The sequence below is a fragment of the Zeus faber genome (genome assembly GCF_960531495.2).
Source record: "Zeus faber genome assembly, chromosome: 21".
In the NCBI taxonomy this organism is placed as follows: domain Eukaryota; kingdom Metazoa; phylum Chordata; class Actinopteri; order Zeiformes; family Zeidae; genus Zeus; species Zeus faber.
Window position 1 is genome coordinate 12,398,862 of NC_137208.1, and position 17,697 is coordinate 12,416,558.

Sequence of the window (17,697 nt, forward strand, 5' to 3'; positions counted from 1 at the left end):
TATAACCTTTACAGGTGAACTTAATTTGACCTTCTCTAAACTTTTGTGAGCACATGTCCAACTGTTCAATGTTTCAGTACTTTTTGCACAACTTGCTGTTCTCTAACAAGGAGCTCAACGGCAAAATTCACAACAGGTGTTTGATCCATGATTCTACCAATACATTTCCTGGTTCAATTAGAATTGGTATTGAAACAGTCCTCTTCATCATGCTGTTCACATTTTGACAACATGAGACCAAGACGACACCTAACGACTGATCAACAGTACCTCCCCATTGCGAGGCTTCAAACAGGATGTTCTCAGAGGGAAGTGGCCACTGAGCTTAGAGTGTCACAGAGTGTCATCAGCAGGTTGCAACAGAGATACAAAGAGACTGGAAGAGTCACAGAAAGGCATAGAAGTGGACGTCCTTTGGCCACATCCCACACTGATGAGCACTTCATTGTGAACAGTGCCCTGCGGAACCGGATGATGAATGCCACTCAACTCCAGGCACATTTAAGGGAGGTGAGAGGCACCAAGTGTCACGTCAGACCATTCAAAACCGTTTCCATCAGCGTGGTCTGCGTGCTAGACGACCTGCAAGGGTACCTGACCACACCACCAGGCACAGGCATCATCGTCTTGCACGGGCCAGGGAGCATTTACACTGGACGAGGGACCAGTGGCCTCAGTGCTGTTCTCTGATGAAAGTCGATTCACGTTGAGCAGAATTGATGGCCGCCAACGATGTTGGAGACGTCAAGGAGAGCGCTATGCATCAGCGACTGTTGTCACCAGACGAGCCTTTGGTGGTGGTGGTGGTGTTACAGTGTGGGCAGGTGTGTCTAGTCAATACAGAACTGCCCTACACTTTGTGAATGGTACAGTGACAAGCCCATACTACCTGAATGACATCATTAATCCAGTCATTGTGCCCCTGCATGAACAACACAGGCCTAAGTTCATCTTCATGGACGACAATGCTCCAGCTCATGGAGGTGGCATCATTAGGGAACGGCTGCTGGAGACTGGGGTACCTCAAATGGAGTGGCCTGCACTTTCTCCAGACCTGAATCCCATAGAAAACCTATGGGATCAGCTGAGTCGCTGTGTAGAGGCTCGTAACTCTGTACCCCAGAACCTCAGTGACCTGAGGGCCGCCCTTCAAGAAGAGTGGGGGGCCCTGCCTCAGCAGACAATAAGTCGACTTGTGAACAGCATGAGACGTCGTTGTCAAGCTGTAATTGATGCTCAAGGGCACATGACAAGTTATTGAGACACTGACATTTTTTGTTGTGGTAAACCCACCACTGTTGTTGGCTTTTGTTTCAATAAATTGTTTGAGATGAGGAAATCACCATTGCATGCTTCTACTTAAATGCCCTTCTTTCACGATATAATATCACTGTAGCATGAACTTTACATTTTCCATAAATTTCACCCGAAAGCCAAATATCCCTAACTTTTTGTGAGGTGTGTGTGTGTGTGTATATATATATATATATATATATATATATATATATATATATATATATATATATATATATATATATATATATATATATATATATATATATATATATATATATATATATAATTTTTTTTTTTTTTTTTTAAATCAATATACTATCTTGGGTAATGTAATGATTGCAAACTGTACAATAATTGCAGATATTTAAAGTGATAATCCATAAGATTATTTTGTTAAAGAATCCCATAGTTTATACTTTTTCTTCAGCTGGAACTATAAGAAAGAACGATTCAGTGTGTTTGTGTTAATCAATGTTCTCCTCTATAAACTGTTTTTACTGTTTGTGGTCCCGTCTAGAATGCACTAAGAGGTGGTGCGGGAGGTGACCGGTGTAGTTTCGAATAATCTCGAAAGAGTTCTATTTTGTGTCTAGAAAGGACACTTTTCAATTTCCAAAGTGATTTTTTTAGTGTAAAATTGTGCTTTTACAACATTGATTGATGGCACATTGTGTAGTTTTCAGAATCAGAATCCGAAATACTGTATATTCCACAATGTTTAAGTGTGTTATAATAAAAACAATTATTTTCTGCACTGCTTTGCCACCCTGCAGAAATGATAGAATTACTGGAATAATTATGATGAAAATTGAATTCATATAAAGTCGGAGTAGAAATCCTACCTGAAATTGGCAGTGTTCAGAGTGTGGGCCCTTCTGGGGACCAGAGGATGGAGGAGGATGCTGGGATGAGGTGATCAGAAAAATATGTATCAATTTGTCAGACCCTGTGCACTTTAGGAAACATTTGAATAGTGGCACTACATTTCAAAATAGTATACTGAACATCGCTATAAGATATTATGGTACTTTACTATTAAATATATAAAAATACAAAGTTAAATTCTATAAGTACAATTTTTAAAATAGGCTGTAGACCATGCAGAATTTACAGTGAACTACAAATAATATTTGGAGTTACACTGTAAATGTGCAACATCATGTGGTCAACTACACAATTCATGGGGAAATTGTAAAAGTGCTGAATGCAAATGATTGAGGGTGAATGCATCAGTCATCCAGTGAGGCCATATAGCCCAATATATGCTAAACAATAGTATAATATTTCTAAAAATATATTTTTGAAATTCAAAATGTTGAATTCCCCTTATTGTATTGTCATGTAGCCAGTGTTTGCCTCTCAAAGACTGGCAGACACTGCCACCTTGTTGCAACAGCTACACAGTGCAGTCTGTACCGGTTTGGATGATAAAATACACATAATACTATCAATAATACAGCTATTTTTTTTATTATAATTTTTTTTTTAACAAAAGTGACACCCAGCTACAGTATTATGTTTTAAAGTTTATTTATATTGCAATTAATTCATTGTATCTGTAATTGCAATTAATTGTATGTTATTACATTTACACATACAGTACATTTTTTCTCAGAATTATCTTTATATTTCTTTGAAAAATAAATTATAATCATTTCAACTAATAGCACAGATTTTACTCATAATTTGAGTAGCTCTGTTTTCTATGTCTACAGTCTGACTAAAATCCTGATGAGATGAGATGCAGAATTTGCCTATTTTTATTTCACATTGATTGCATTGAATAAAATGTGGATTTAGTTATTTTAATAATAATAACAATAATAATAATAGTAAGAACTTCTTGTCAGTGCAAACTGTCTGAATGTTTTTGTGCCGTTTAAACAGCAGGATACAGTTTCAATACAAACTCTCCGTACTGAGAAATTAGGAATGCACGAAAATGAACCAAACATGAAGCAAAGTGAAGTCCGGCACTCGAATGTTCATTAAAATTTACTCCAACACAGAGTTCACGACATCACGTAATGAGCGCTCGCACAATTCATCGACATTCATTTAATCAGAGGACAAAGTGCAGAGAGGACAGCAATCCATCTGTTTAAGAACCAAGTCAGCTGCTGGACACATACTTAAAATATAAAAAAGAACTGGGGCCCAACTACATCTGTAAAGATATACGGTTAAAGTTTGACTTCACCTATATTGTAACAAACCATATTTTGTCTCGTTTCACAGTGGACCTGTCAAAGCGTCACCTCGGCATGAGAGGATCTAACTGATGGATGAGTGGATTTCCTGCAGTAAACATATTTGTAGGAACATTTTCAACCAATATACCAACTTTTTCCTCTTGACCAGCTACTGATATTTAATCAATATTACAAAAGATCACACTGTTCTATCGTTCACCTATAGGATTTAAACAATTCTGACCTTTATTTTTAAATGCAAGCGTCTTAATTGAGAGAAATAAGTATTGGGCTTTTTCAGTGTGTAGTTGTCAATAAATGTAAATGAATTAGTTGTCGCCACATCCCAGCAGGAGGGACCAGGCCCCACCCACACACCATCACATCCTCCAGTGGTTTACGTCTGGTCAGGTGGGTCAACCACAGCTGTACGGTTAAGTGACTTCCGACTGCTTTCCCGCGATTGTCTAAACTTCCCGGCATCGTAATTGTAATCTACAGGAATTATGTCCAAACAAACCATAAAAAAATAATAATAAAAACTACAAAATGCCGTTTGGCGTGAATCAAAAACAGCTCATTAAAATCTCAAGCTCAATAGTCATCTCTGGTCAGCAAAGCAGAAATACAAACATTCACCAAGACAGTCGGCGAGAGCAACAAGAAGCCGTGTTCATACTGATATCGTGGCAGGAAAAATAATATTTGGCATCGAGAAAAGTTGTCGAACAAGAGGCTTTTTTATAACGCTGCGGTTTTAGGTCCAAAACGCCGGGGCAAACACTAAGGAGCTCGGAGGGAAACGGCGACAGAACTCTGTGGTTTTTGAAGCATCGGGTTTCGGTGTTTATAGTGAGCGTCGGTGAAAGCTGAACCGGGTTGTTTCTATTTGCGTCTCCTGATTCTTTTTATACATATTTATTCCTGCACGTACGTCGGCAGTGTAGCAACAACCTGGTGGATTTGTGCTCGGATGAACGCACGTCAGCAGAGCTTAGAGCAGCGCGCTAAATACATGCACAATACAATCTTTATATTATTTTGTATTAAAACAGTATTTTGGAACTTAACAAATCTCTACTTGATTTACTCGACAATGCAGCAGCCAACTTTCTATCTGGACCGGACTTTGAAAAGCAGTTTCCAAAGTCTGTTGAAGTCTGAGTTTAAGCCGAAATGCATGTTCGAGCATTTGCACACACACACACACACACACACACACACACACACACACACACACACACACACACACACACACACACACACACACACACACACACACACACACACACACACACACACACACACACACACACTAAATCTAGTTTGACAGGTAAATGATCCAAGTGCCTGGTGTTTTTCAGAGCAGCAGTGACTCAGACCAGCGGCAGTCACCATAGTAACGTGGAAACATAGTTGCGCGACACAATCGTTGCTCTGTGTTTAAAGTTTCTCTCTTTTGCGGCGACTAACCTGAAAAACAGAATCCCCTCCGAGTGGCGGTCATGTGAGATTCCAGCGCAGCTCCGGCATGAGGGGGGAAGGGATTTTTTTTCGAGGGGAAATGAATGACACATGATTTGCATTAATCGTCGAGGAGAGCAGCTCTCACCGCTCGAATCCGGGCTCCTGCTCTGGGATCCTGCTCTGGGATCCACTCAGAAGTGAAAATGTGTCGGAAAATGTGTATTCGAGAGGTTTCCCGGGCAGCGCTTACAGCCGTTTACACTCAGCATTACCATCCCAATCACCGGTGCGTGTGAACGGAACATGCCAGAACATTCCTGCCCAGGACACATCTCACAGCACAGAGGGAAAGTATTGATGCATGAAAACACAGCGCATCTGCTTTCAGTTCATCTGGATGCGATCTCAGCCAATTTCAGATCTAGGGGGAAGAAAAAAAACAACAAAAAACAAACAAAACAAAAAAAATAAAATAAAATAAAATACCTCGTCCCAAATTGACTTCCTGGCCATCCCAGAGTTTTCCAGCAGATCAGGGTACGCATGGATATATAAAAATAAGTCAATAATTAGTCATTCAGTGAATCCCCCCCTCAGTCAAAGACTTCTTCTTCCTGCGACGAGAGCAGGCGCGACTCGCCGTGGCTCAGGGTGAAGAAGCGATCCGGCTTCAGGCCCCTCTGCTCCAGAGCCTCTCGGAGACGCACCGGGGGCTCCAGGTAGTACTGCGGCGGGGAGAGGATGGAGGGAGCCAGGGGGGGAGAACGTTAGAAAAGAGAGAGAGGTGAACATCAGACTGGTGGTCTCTAAAACCAGAAGATCTCTGATGAACGGAGGTATTTCACTCACTTCAGTCTACTGAGGAAAAAAAAGATGAAAAGATGTCTATTTAGGTACTTTTATTCCTTCCTGGGGGGAGGTTAAGGAAACAGCTGCATATCTATTTGTATATATAGTTCCGTACGAAACATTAAACAGTTTTGACATTTCCTAATATGCACTCACACGTTACCTCATAGGCAAGGGAGAAGGTTCCCCAGTGGATCGCCAGCGAGTGTCTGGCCTGCACGTCTTCATGGATCCGAACGGCCTCCTCCGGGTCCACGTGCTGCCCTTGCATCACATCCCTACACACACACACACCATTATTTTCTATACAACGTTGATAATTCTGCAGGTACAAATAAATGTAGCTAATACTGTAAATGTTTTCAATTCGATATTCATGTTTTTGTGGACTTTTGTGTTAATGCTGTTGTAATTGTGTGTGTGTGTTTGTACCTGGGCAGGTAGGCTCCGATGGGGATGGCGGCGAGGTCAAACGGTCCAAAGCGCCGCCCGATCTCCTTGAAGGCCGGGCAGTAGCCGGTATCACCAGCAAAGAAGAAGCGGTGGTCGGGACCCAACACAGACCAGCTTCCCCACAACGCCTGGACGGGTGGAGATAGAGGGGTGAAGGGAGAGGTGGAGAAGAGATGAAGAAAGAGATCTTTGTGAATGTCTCCTGGAGCTAAAAGAAAATTAAAAAAAAAGAGACCAAGGCGTACCTTGTTGTCGTCCAGCGCGGTGCGTTTGCACCAGTGCTGAGCGGGCGTGCAGACAAACGTGATGTCATCGTAGCCCGGGACGCAGTTCTCCTCCCACCAGTCCAGCTCCATCACGTTCTCACAGCCCGCCTTCACCAGCCAGTCCATCAGACCCAGCGGGACAAACCTAGACGCAATGCGAAAAAAAACGCACTTCAGTCCGTGACGCTGTCTGGGAATCCCAATACAAGTTTAAGTTGAACAAAACTAAAAATAAGACTTTTTATTTATTCATCCATCCATCGCTCCATGGGGCGTACCAGCGCAGCTCGCCTCCAAAGCGTGCATTGAGGCTGTCCACTGATCCAGCGTCCAGATGATCGTAATGGGAATGACTGATCAGAACAGCGTCTATCCTGGGCAGCTGTCAGGAGGAAGGGTAGAGCGTGGGAGGAAGGGGAGTTGGAGCGGGGGTGAAACTTTCACTTCTTTCTTTGTGGAAAAACAACCCTCCAGCTCCACAGGAAACTGAATCAGACCATTAAGAAGCACTGTGAAAAACACTGAATGAATAAATTTTGTCTGGGGATTTCAGCGATAGGGATCGAGGGTCATGGAGGAATTTTGGCCTGAGAAATGGGAATTATAAATTCAACATGAGCGTGACGTGTAATTTAATTCAAAATGATCATTTAATTTCATTTACCAAGGAGAGACTACGATGGGGAACAAATGAGCTCAGATTTGATTTAAGACGCGGTAAGTAGTAAATTCACTGATTTTGAACCTTAGACAGTTTCCTGCCTGTAGTACATATAAGAAAAAAAAAAAAAAGACTCATCTGATGCTTAACATCGTGATTCTATAATGGGGTTAAAGAAATACTCAATGAAATGAAACTATCCAGATAGGTTGCTAATTGCAAAAATTGTTTAACTGTGACATCTACATAGGATCGGAATAGGAGTATAGAATCACTAATCCTTACAAGGCTCATTTTACTGCCATTTTGGCAGAATGTACACAGCGACACCCAACCAGCAAAGTTTTTGACAATTATCAGTGTATCTGTGAAATATGAATATCAGCCAATAACATAAGCAGGACGGCCAATCGGTCGACCCCTACGCAGCAGCGGACGTGCTATGACTTTTAAAACGTTTGTAAAGGTACTAAACCTGTTCCACCGTGCAGGGGGGCCCCCGGTACCTTTTGGGCCCCATGAACTGGACTGGCGAGGCCCGCTGACTGAAGATGGGGTCCGTTAAAATGTTCAGACCGTCCAACTCCACGAGGGCCGTGGCATGACCCAGCCAGGTGACCCTGAGACCCTGGGAGTCTGAGTCGCACAAGGAGCGGAGCTGGTTCGGGCTCCGGACAAAGTACGGAACCAGAACCGGAAGCTCGACGTCGAGAACCTTGGGGTGAAATAGAGGGGGGGGGGGGGGGGTGAGAGATATTTTTCATCCAAGATTGGGTAGTGAGCATGAGCGGGCATCAAATCTTCTCTTGGATTCCAAGACACGTTTTCCTGGGCTGTGATACTTCATTTACAGTTCTGCTTTAAGAAGCTTTCTGTGCACAAGGCCTGAGTGGTGCCAGCGGGGGTTAAAAATGAGAGTTTCCTGTAACTGCGTGGAGGGAGGCAGTCTGTAAACCCCGTTAAGCCCTTTAGTGAGCTGAGCTAGGTTGACACAAACAGCTATAAATACCACAGGGCTGGTTAAAGCTGACAGGGCCCGGTTCCTGCTGACAGGGGGGGGGGGCGAGGCTCAATGGGCAGGATGAATTAACGGTTAAGAGGTAATGTCGTGAATAATGACACTCAATTAGTCATTGAAACCGTCTTTTCAGTTGACCCATATTATTTGGTCCATCAATTTAGTCGGTCATCCACCTATCTTCCCATTCATCTACATACATGGCCCCCCCCTCCCCGTGAATTACAGATTACATTTCCTTCTTAAGATTCTAATCTCCTTTAATGTTCACGGTCTTCTATTACATGGAGATAGAACTGGTCATGTGGCCATCCTTATATTAAAGGATAACTGGGATTTAAAATTTTACCCAGATGAACTCAACAGTGGAAAATGTACTGTTTCATAAATTTACTTTCATTTTACTTGTTTTTTTTTTTTTTTTTCCCTCAATAGGTGTAGCTGCTTTTTATGGAGGACCCTACTAAACTTTGTCACACTGGCATACATGAACTCACACTTTGCTAAAAAATGCCACTGATGTTTCCAGCAGCGAAAAGAGAAAGGCTGGGCCTTATGGACAAAACTATCATAATGTTTTTTTTCATAAATTTTCATGGTATATGACTGAATAACCTGAATGAACCGCAAAGAATCTGGATTTTCAAATACAAGCTATCGTCTAATAAGTCATGTTTCCACAGTGTGCAAAGTACGCATCTGGGTTTGGCACGTCACCCAGGAAACCAGAAACCTGTAATTGAGCACATAGAAATATTTCACACGTAAAAACAGGGTTAGGTTGCCAAAGACAGGCCTGCACAAACTATTCAGCCGGTTAAAACGCCAACACCCTAATCATTAGTTTAAAACGCCGCATGGGCTTCAACACCTGGCTGGAGCACATGCCGCTTGATTGATATGCACATTAGTACTGTGACCTACTATGCACTCCTGAGGTGGAGTAAGGTCCCAAACACGGCAAGCAAACCCTGAAAAGCATGGCTAGATTTTAGTTGTACTTATTCTAAGGAATGTCACAGATTCCTTTCAGTTTCGTTAACGTGACCATGACCAAATTGATAACGGTAAAGACCAACCCTCCCCAGCTCTTACGCGCGGGTGGTTGAGATGGTTGGAACTCAACGTTTTGCCCACAACAGAGAAACCGGCAATGAAGTTCGAGAGACTAGACTATGACGACACTAAGACTGGACCACGCATGCATCCACCGTACCTCTCTATTGGATGGCAAATTGCTGTGGTCTTTGTCCAGAAACAGAAACCTGAGCAGAGTTGAATAGGAAGGGAACCTCCATGTGGACCAGGGGTTGGTCCAGCGGCCACGCCTGTCCCGCACCGACTTTGTCACTTCCTCCTTAAATTAAAATGCAAAAAATAAAAAATAAATAAAATAAAAATAATCATATTTGAGTCACTGGAGTTAAGTTTGAAGCAAACACACAACGGAAAACTCGTATTCCTGCTACCTCCAGTCGGTAGTCTAGGCGGAAGCTCTTTCTAGAGGAGCGCGTGGAGCTGCTCTTTCGAGGCGTCTGGGCCTGAGGGTCGACCTCTTCACCCTCCGCCCCTCGACACTCCTTCTCGGGACTCTTCACCTGGAGAGAGAGGCCCACGGCATTATTATTATGGATTTAGGGAGGAATATCGTGAAATTCGATCTTACAATCGAAGTTGGATTGAAATAGATGGTGAAGGTGATTGCAACCCACAAACACCTCTGGAAATTACTGATTTATCCATAAGAACTTACCTCCATCAAAGCATTTCTCTCATCCAGCGCCGCTCTGCCTGAGAGTGCTGGCTTCTCCATGGACTCACCAACACACCTGCACATGCCCACACAGACACACACACACAGCAACAATCTGCTTGACAGTAACACATTATTCCAGAGGCACCGTAGAAAGAACATAGGCTTCTGCTGTTCAATGCCTTGCTCAAGGGCACACTACCTAAGTTTGTAGAGGAAGTGGAGATTGCGATACATATCTAATGCCTCGATAACCCTGAGAGCTATGCTAAATATTTTACTGTAATAGTACACTGATGACACTGTAGTTTGCACTCTAAATAGATAAAATCATAGACAGAACCAGGCAAACGAGCATTCAGAGCTTAGCTTTCATGAGTCCATTACAGGGTGCTCCTTGCAAAGACTGCTTGTTGTTTTTAATTGGAGCAATATGCAAATCGACTAGGCTTCAAGCTGTGCAGAAATATAATCAAAACCCAATACTAAAATAAATGTAACTGTTATCCGTTTGCTTTGGCTCATTGTCATACCCATATCATGTCAATCAAAACACTGGTGAACTGCTGTAAAGGAATGATTCAGCGAAGAGGAGGAACTTGACTTGACTGTCACTTGACTCATATCGCCGCACTAATTTGCCCCCAAAGGATCAAGCAACACACTAATTATTTCTAAAATAGCGAGTCATGTGCAGACCCTCAAACTGAATTACAGACTTTTTTCCTCTTCCAAGAAGATTAAAGCATTGGCATGTCCTTTTCTTTGTGTGTGAAATGCGAGTTGCGCAAGGACACAAAAAATAAATAAAAGCAATAGTTGCAAAAAGGCACGACGCCAAAGGAGCTGTTAGGAAGGAAAGAACTGCAACGCTCACATTGCAATACATTTCCTTCTTCTTCTGCTTCATTTAAATTTTCTCACTGGAACGTTTTTTTTAACTGCGCAAAGACACGTTTGAATGTGCGCTAAACTCTAAAATCCGCACCTTCACATTCACAGGTGAAAGGCGGTAACAGCTGCTCTCTGACGCAAGTCGTAGGATAATCACACAGTAACAGTCCACACCCTTGATCTCCAACCTACAAGGAAACACCTTTATCATTGTACGACGCACTTCCTGAACGATAACGCTCAGTGGTATACTGTTGTTATTATTGGGGTTTTTTGTTTTTTTTTTACTGTTGGATTTCTTATTGTATGGATGCTGTTGACAGTTTATGGTGAATTTGATGCACACTCTCCTGCTTCTGTACTTTATGCTTCCCAGCTGAGATGCTGCAACGCCTGGATGTCTCCTTGTGAGGGGAGGTCAATAAAGTAGGATCTTATCTCGTCTTAGCCGGTATTGATCGTGGAAATGTATTGTGAGCCGATTAATACCCAGAGAGAGGGTGCACACGGAAGCACAAAAGAAACTTCCACTTCGGGGACCTCGGTGCACTCTCCTCCTCGGGAATCGCCGTGCGTTGGAACTCCCGAGTGCTGATGGTGCACTTGGTCTATTGAAAAGGGCTTTAATTCCCCACTACACACGGCCATTGAAACAACAATGTGTGCTTTGTGGGGCGAGAAGCAAAACAAAGATGGACACGGCCGGCGTGCCGGCGTGGTTTTGGGCGAACAACAAACGAGCGGGCAAAGGCCGAGCCCCTTCCCCCCTCCCCCCGGGGGACGCGGTCTCTTTTTCGGTCGCACGTCCACGCGAGGGACGGCGTGTGCGTGTGGAAGCTGGTGCCGGCTCGTCACCCCGAGAAAACCTCCAGGTCCACAACCAGTGGTGTCATTGATCGTCCGGAGGTGGAGGTGTTTCACCAGCCTGCGCGAGTTCAACTCGGGAGCCAAAGCGACTCTTCGGACTCACCTCCACTCCTTGCGGTGGCGGACCCCGCCACCAAACACTCGAATGCATCGAAATGCTGTTTCTCCGAAGAACAATTAAGTGTTAAGAACAATAAAGTGTCATATTTTAGTTGGGGTTTCTTTTGCCCTTTTCAACAAAGTGACCTAACAGAGGGCTACACCCCCCGCCGCCGCCATAATAATAACGTTAGCAAACAGAAAACAACCACCGCAGGTATCTCACCTGAGCCCTCGGGTGGAACGGACGGCGAGCCGACAAACCGTGTCCCGTGCGGGGAGGCGCTCTCATGTCGCGACGTTAGCCGGAGCCTTTCGAATGTGAAGGCGTCGCCGCGTCACGTTTAAATGTCGAATAAAGCCCGAGTCACGACGCCGCCGCCGCCGCCGCCGCCGCCGGGAGCTGGTGCGCGACGCCGCGCTCCGCCCGGCGCTCGGCTCCCGAGCCCTTCTGACGTCATCGCCGCGAGGGGCGCGTCACCGCCGGTCACGTGGTCACCCTTTTTCGGGGTTGAATCCCGAGACTCGGCGTTTTGGGAGTCGAATTAAAAAATAAAATAATGAATAACGCGCCTATTTAATGTATACACACACGAATACTGAATACACGAACTGAACCAGAACCGACTTTTGGAAATAAATATTATGAAGGAATAAGGATAGACATAGGTAGGTATCTGTATATACATAGATTCAAGATTCAAGATTCAAGATTTTTATTTGTCACATACATATACATACTTCCATACATATATGCAGTGAAATGTAATAGGCATATTCCTTCTATCTATTCCATTTTATTTCAAATTTATTTTTATTGTATTTTATTCTATATATTTTTTATCTTATTCTACAAGTATTCAACTTACTGTATTACGTTTTCGGAGTCAGTTAGTCGGTCTATTAGAAAGGAATGTTCTACTTTTTATTTTATTTATTTTTTTTATTTTTTCCTAGGACATATTGTGCGCTATCACCGGGTGCGTTGCATTACATTTCACTGCATATATGTATGAAAGTATGTATATGTATGTGACAAATAAAAATCTTGATTCTTGAATCTTGAATCTTGAGGACGTAGGGTTCTCTGCGTGTCTTCGTTGTATTTCGACGTGTATACACATAAATGGTCCCGTGTGGAGAACAAACAGTGAAAACCACCTTTTTAACCGTTTTCACGGATAAAACATAAAATTCACAAATAAGAAATCGTGTTTGAAATGCAACGTAGGCCTAGTGATTTTATTAGAATTATAATCTAGCCCAAGTTTGACTACTATAATAAACAGTAGTTGTTGTTTTTTTTAATAGACCTGGTCCCTGAGTGGTCAGCGTTGAAAAAAAAAAAAAAAATCCAGTAAAATCAACATTTTCACAAGTAGAACATAACTTTCGCGCATCAGAAAAGCTGCTTAAAAATGCAATACAGGCTTTTTGCACTAATGTAGTCCCACTGTACTACAAGTACAGTGGTTTTTGAAACGTACCCAGTTTTGTGCGGAAATACTCCAGTAGAAGCCACCTTTTTTTTCCCCCGTTTTCACAAATAGACAAAAAAGTTACGCGAATCAGAAATGGTGTTGAAAGGCAATAGGGGCTTCTTATTATAATATGATATGAAGTTTGACAACTATAAGTAGTTGTTTTTTTTTTTACACAGGCCCGGTTTTAAGTGGTCTGTGTGTGTGTGTGTGTGTGTGTGTGTGTGTGTGTGTGTGTAAAAAAAACTCCCAAAAGTCGGAGGAGCTTGAACGGACGCGGCGGATCGGCCGCAAGCTCCAGCCTCGTGTTTGTTGACGACTGGTTTCAAGTCGGGCAGGGAGACGGTGGGCGGCCGCTGGAAGACCAACGGGCGAGCGGCATCACAACTCACCGTGAACAACTCCCCTCGCGTGGGGAAACTGGGGTTTTGTCACCGCGCGTCCGAACAGCAGCGCTCCCATCGGCGCTGCCTCTGTTCGGACGTGTTCGGTCCGGGGCTTCCTGGTTCCGAGCGCAGCGAAGCGCTCAGGCCCCAGCAAACGAACAGTCCTTGGTTCTTAATTGGGGTGTCTGCAGGTATCCGGTTTATTACATTTTCACGAGAAAAGTCTTGCATTTTAAGTCCTTTTTTTTTTGGAAATCCAAGACCGATTTTTGGGCACATCCCTTATTCAATTAAGTATTGCAAAGTCAATGTGCATTCAAAATTAACATTCCGTTTAAATCTCTTACATATCTAAATGGTAGCGCTGTCTTTTTTATTGTTTGTACAAGTTTCTTACTGTTGCAGAAGCACACACCTGAAATTTTACACAAGATAATGTCAGTGGAATAATCAATTTATATCCACAAGAAATCAACAACAACAACAGTGTAAATATCATGTTGATGATTATAGCAACACACAAAACAAGAACAGTACATAAAAAAATAAAAAATAAAGTATCAAAAAACAACAGCATCCTAAAGGCAGTAAGACACCTCCAAGCTATGAACCGATCAGTGTGTATGTGAGGCAACATACAAGGTTTTTACACATTCTGGACAATTTGCCCCCAAAGAAATACAAAAAAAGAAAAAGAAATAAAGCGAAGGCTGTCAGTGCTCCTTATGGTCCCCGTCCTCCTCCAGCTTCCTGATCTCCATCTTCAGGTGGTTGATGTTCTCTCTGCTGGCCTTCAGCTTGTCCTTCAGCTCCGTGATCTCCTGGCTCGTCCTCTTCTTCGCCACTTCCAGCTTCTCCTTCGTCCTCTGCTCCAGCTCACCGACTGGAAATGGAACCGCACACAAAATGTTGAGCTTTTTTTTTTTTTTTTTGGGGGGGGGGGGGGGGGGGGGGGGGGGGTGCAGGCACACATTGACAATGTAGAGGAAAAAATTAAATAAAAAGAGAGGGAGAGAAGCTACAGTTATCATTGTTTTGAATGTCAAAGTAATTGCTCTGTGCAACTGTATTGGGGTCATAATGGTGAGATGAGATTTCCCATACAAAAGCAATTTGCAAAATCATCAGGGGTACAACTCTTCTATGTGAGACGATGTTTTAAATTACAGTAATTCTTGTATGGGGTGAAACAATCTATACTTGCTCTGTCTTTCTCCATAAGCATCCAGGGGGTGTGTGTGGGTGTGTGTGTGTGTGTGTGTGTGTGTGTGTGTGTGTGTGTGTGTGGGTGGGTGTGTGTGTGTACAATATGGAGTCAGAGCAGTCATAAAATCTTAAGCTTGGGGAAAAGAAACAAAAACCTAAGTTGCTGCCCAAAGGTTTTGCAGCTAATATGTTTTCTGTTTGCATTTTAGAGATCAGCTTGGGGCATCGCTCATGACGGGGTTCAACGGGCTAAGAAGTCCCTGGCTCCGCGACAGAGGAGCCTTACGACCAGAGCCACGCCTCCACAACAAATCGTGATTTAGTGTGCTCTGTGTTTGACGAGCAGTGTTAATCCCTCATTGGACTCTCCAGTCACCGGAGAGAAGTCATTTTCAGATACGAGGCATCTTCCACTTTGTAAAAACCGTGTGTGTTTCTGTGTGTGTGTGTGTGTTTTAAGAAGCATCTTCATACATTCTGTTTCATGCTTGTACGCTCCCAGGGTGAGTTGTCTTGAGGTGGTAAGTAGCTGCTGCATCATGGCAGTGGGATCCTGGAAAATCTGAGAAAGACATTTGAGGAGAGTTAGCCCCATCTTATAGAGCAATACGTTATTTTGTTGATTGCTATAGTTTGATAACAATTTGGATCTAATGGGACAGTATGTTAAAATGTGGACCTATATGGCCACTCGAAATTGAAATTCAAGCCATTAGTCGACATAAAATGAGTACAGGTGACCGCAATGAATCCCCAGAGGTGCAAAAGTAGCAGCAGAAAAAAACAGACGCATACCACTCCAATTTCAGTGATGTAACCAGTCACAAACTGTGATGTTTCAGTTATGTTTCCCCTAAATCATTTGTGAAGAATTTGTTCACACTGTCACCATTTTTTTTTTTTTTTGCAGCCTCCATCATCCAAAGATTATCACAGTAAATTGAGAATGTGGTTGTATGGTGCCGAGAGACATTTCACAAGATTCAAAAAACAAATTTAAGACAACTGAATTACATTTTTAGTAGTAAACTCTCACGTCTTGTAGTCCTACCGTACCATCTCATCGTAGAATTCAGACACCACCGTCTTCTTCGGCATTGCGCTGGAGTCTGACTGGAACAGCTTCAACAAGTGGTACAGCGTCACCTAAAAACATGTGTCAATGAAACACAGCGCAAGGCGTGCATTTTACCACAGCATGCACACTATCCCACGATGAAACACACTTTCTAAAACGCGGCCTAGGTGTTGTTAGCACTCACAGGTCTCTCGTTGGGGTCGATAAAGAAGATCTTGATGATGATCTCAAACTCCCCCCAGCCCGTCTCTGTGATCTCGTAAGGAGGCTTGGTCACCACTGGGAGGCACAGAAAGAATAAAGAAAAGTACGTTGGGTGAGAGAGTCATACGGACTGTCCGTTTAAAGACAGGAAGACGTGGGTCAACACTGAAGAAAAAACACTAAGGCCCACGTAAAACTGGAAAGCACGCAGGCTCGACAATCACCAGAATGAAATTGAAACTGACAGATAAAATCTAAGAATAAAGCAGTTCATTTAACACAAAGCTACGTGCATAAGGGTTGGGTAGTTTCATGTATGCAAAAAGTTAACCACTTTAATGCCAAGTGTGTAAATGCAATGCAGCTTAATAGTGAGTCCATCCAAATAGCTGCCTGGTGCAAAAAAGAATCATTGGAAAGCATACAAAATCACACAGTATCTTAACTGTTTGTCTCACAATACACTGACCTCTCAGTGGGTTCCCATAGCTCTCGTGTAACTTAAACTGGATTTTCTTCACATATGCAGACATATCCTGGAGGATTCATTAAAAGAATTAGATATTGACATGGCCAAGGCACAGTCACTAATGGAAGATCCTTTGAATAAACCCCTCTCATTTGAGCGCCAACGCGATATAAGAAATAAAAGTACCTCGTTTCTGTAGGGTTTCACATAGACAGACCACTGGTGTGTGTGTCCGTCCTCCTCTCTCTTCTTTCCAAAGTAGCGGGCAACATTCCCAAACACGATGGGCTTCACAATAGTCACACCCTGAACAACAAAAACACACACCACCAGAATGAATCAAAATAGGTGTTTCAACACAGCAACCAAATAATGACACTGCTTAGGATTAGTAGATACACGTGGAGCTGCAGACATCGAAACGCTCGGCAACAATAAAGTCATACATAAAGATCTGAGCTTCCTTTTTGTCTTTTTTTGCCTATTTTGATTATGGCAAATAACAGAAGGTGATATTTTATCGACACAACACATGCTTTCATAGAAAGACAGAGGCCTGCTGACAACTGCATACGGGTCATCACGAACAACAACAACAAACCTTAACGCGTCCCCCGGAATCTGGACCAAATTCAGCCATCTTCTTGAACATAGTCCGGGACACAAGCGCCAAGCTAATTGCGCGGGTTACTCCCCCGACGCGCTCTCCTCGCACCGCGCTCCCACATCTAATAAACGCGCCATTGATCCATTAAAAGGCGACAAAGCAACCGAGCCGCAAGACAAACCATTCATCTCCGACTAAAACCGGAAGTGGATGCGGCGTCACAGGCTGAGGGCACCGACGGAACATTATGACGACGCTAAGGTTCCGCGTCCGAGCAGAGGCACGGACTCAACGATATCGATGCAGCCCGTTCACACTTCAGGTTCCCTGTTGCACAAGTATTAAAAAATAAAAAATATAAAAATCAAATGCCTCAACTGATATCTATTACAGACCTGAAATGCAATACATTTAACTAAATAGAAAATAATACATTTGAGGCCAACTCGCC

The 17,697-nt window shown here is 43.2% G+C and overlaps 2 protein-coding genes across 2 annotated transcripts; both read right to left on the reverse strand.

Annotated features, from left to right (window-relative positions):
* Positions 1–2,880: 2,880 nt before the first annotated feature.
* Positions 2,881–12,202, reverse strand: napepld (N-acyl phosphatidylethanolamine phospholipase D). Its single transcript, XM_080022212.1, has 10 exons — positions 12,042–12,202; positions 9,956–10,031; positions 9,672–9,800; positions 9,419–9,559; positions 7,660–7,899; positions 6,802–6,905; positions 6,503–6,668; positions 6,237–6,385; positions 5,968–6,082; positions 2,881–5,680 (listed from the first exon to the last, which is right to left on the reverse strand). Exons 2-10 carry the CDS (start codon positions 10,013–10,015, stop codon positions 5,549–5,551), a joined length of 1,236 nt encoding a protein of 411 aa, XP_079878338.1. The 5' UTR covers positions 10,016–10,031; positions 12,042–12,202; the 3' UTR covers positions 2,881–5,548.
* A 1,913-nt stretch (positions 12,203–14,115) lies between these two features.
* Positions 14,116–17,430, reverse strand: yeats4 (YEATS domain containing 4). Its single transcript, XM_080022075.1, has 7 exons — positions 17,241–17,430; positions 16,826–16,945; positions 16,640–16,706; positions 16,151–16,245; positions 15,945–16,034; positions 15,363–15,450; positions 14,116–14,565 (listed from the first exon to the last, which is right to left on the reverse strand). The coding sequence occupies exons 1-7, from the start codon at positions 17,289–17,291 to the stop codon at positions 14,396–14,398; spliced, it is 681 nt and encodes a 226-aa protein (XP_079878201.1). The 5' UTR covers positions 17,292–17,430; the 3' UTR covers positions 14,116–14,395.
* Positions 17,431–17,697: the final 267 nt, after the last annotated feature.

Coding starts and splice junctions, on each gene's coding strand:
- napepld (XM_080022212.1), bottom strand. CDS start 10,015: ATGGAGAAGCCAGCACTCTCAGGCAGAGCGGCGCTGGATGAGAGAAAT. Junction 6,906..7,659: donor CCCCCTGCACGGTGGAACAG/GTTTAGTACCTT, acceptor TCCTCCTGACAG/CTGCCCAGGATAGACGCTGT. Junction 5,681..5,967: donor CCTTCTCCCTTGCCTATGAG/GTAACGTGTGAG, acceptor TCCCCGCCGCAG/TACTACCTGGAGCCCCCGGT.
- yeats4 (XM_080022075.1), bottom strand. CDS start 17,291: ATGTTCAAGAAGATGGCTGAATTTGGTCCAGATTCCGGGGGACGCGTT. Junction 16,035..16,150: donor TCGACCCCAACGAGAGACCT/GTGAGTGCTAAC, acceptor ACATGTTTTTAG/GTGACGCTGTACCACTTGTT. Junction 15,451..15,944: donor CTGAATTCTACGATGAGATG/GTACGGTAGGAC, acceptor TGTCTTTCTCAG/ATTTTCCAGGATCCCACTGC.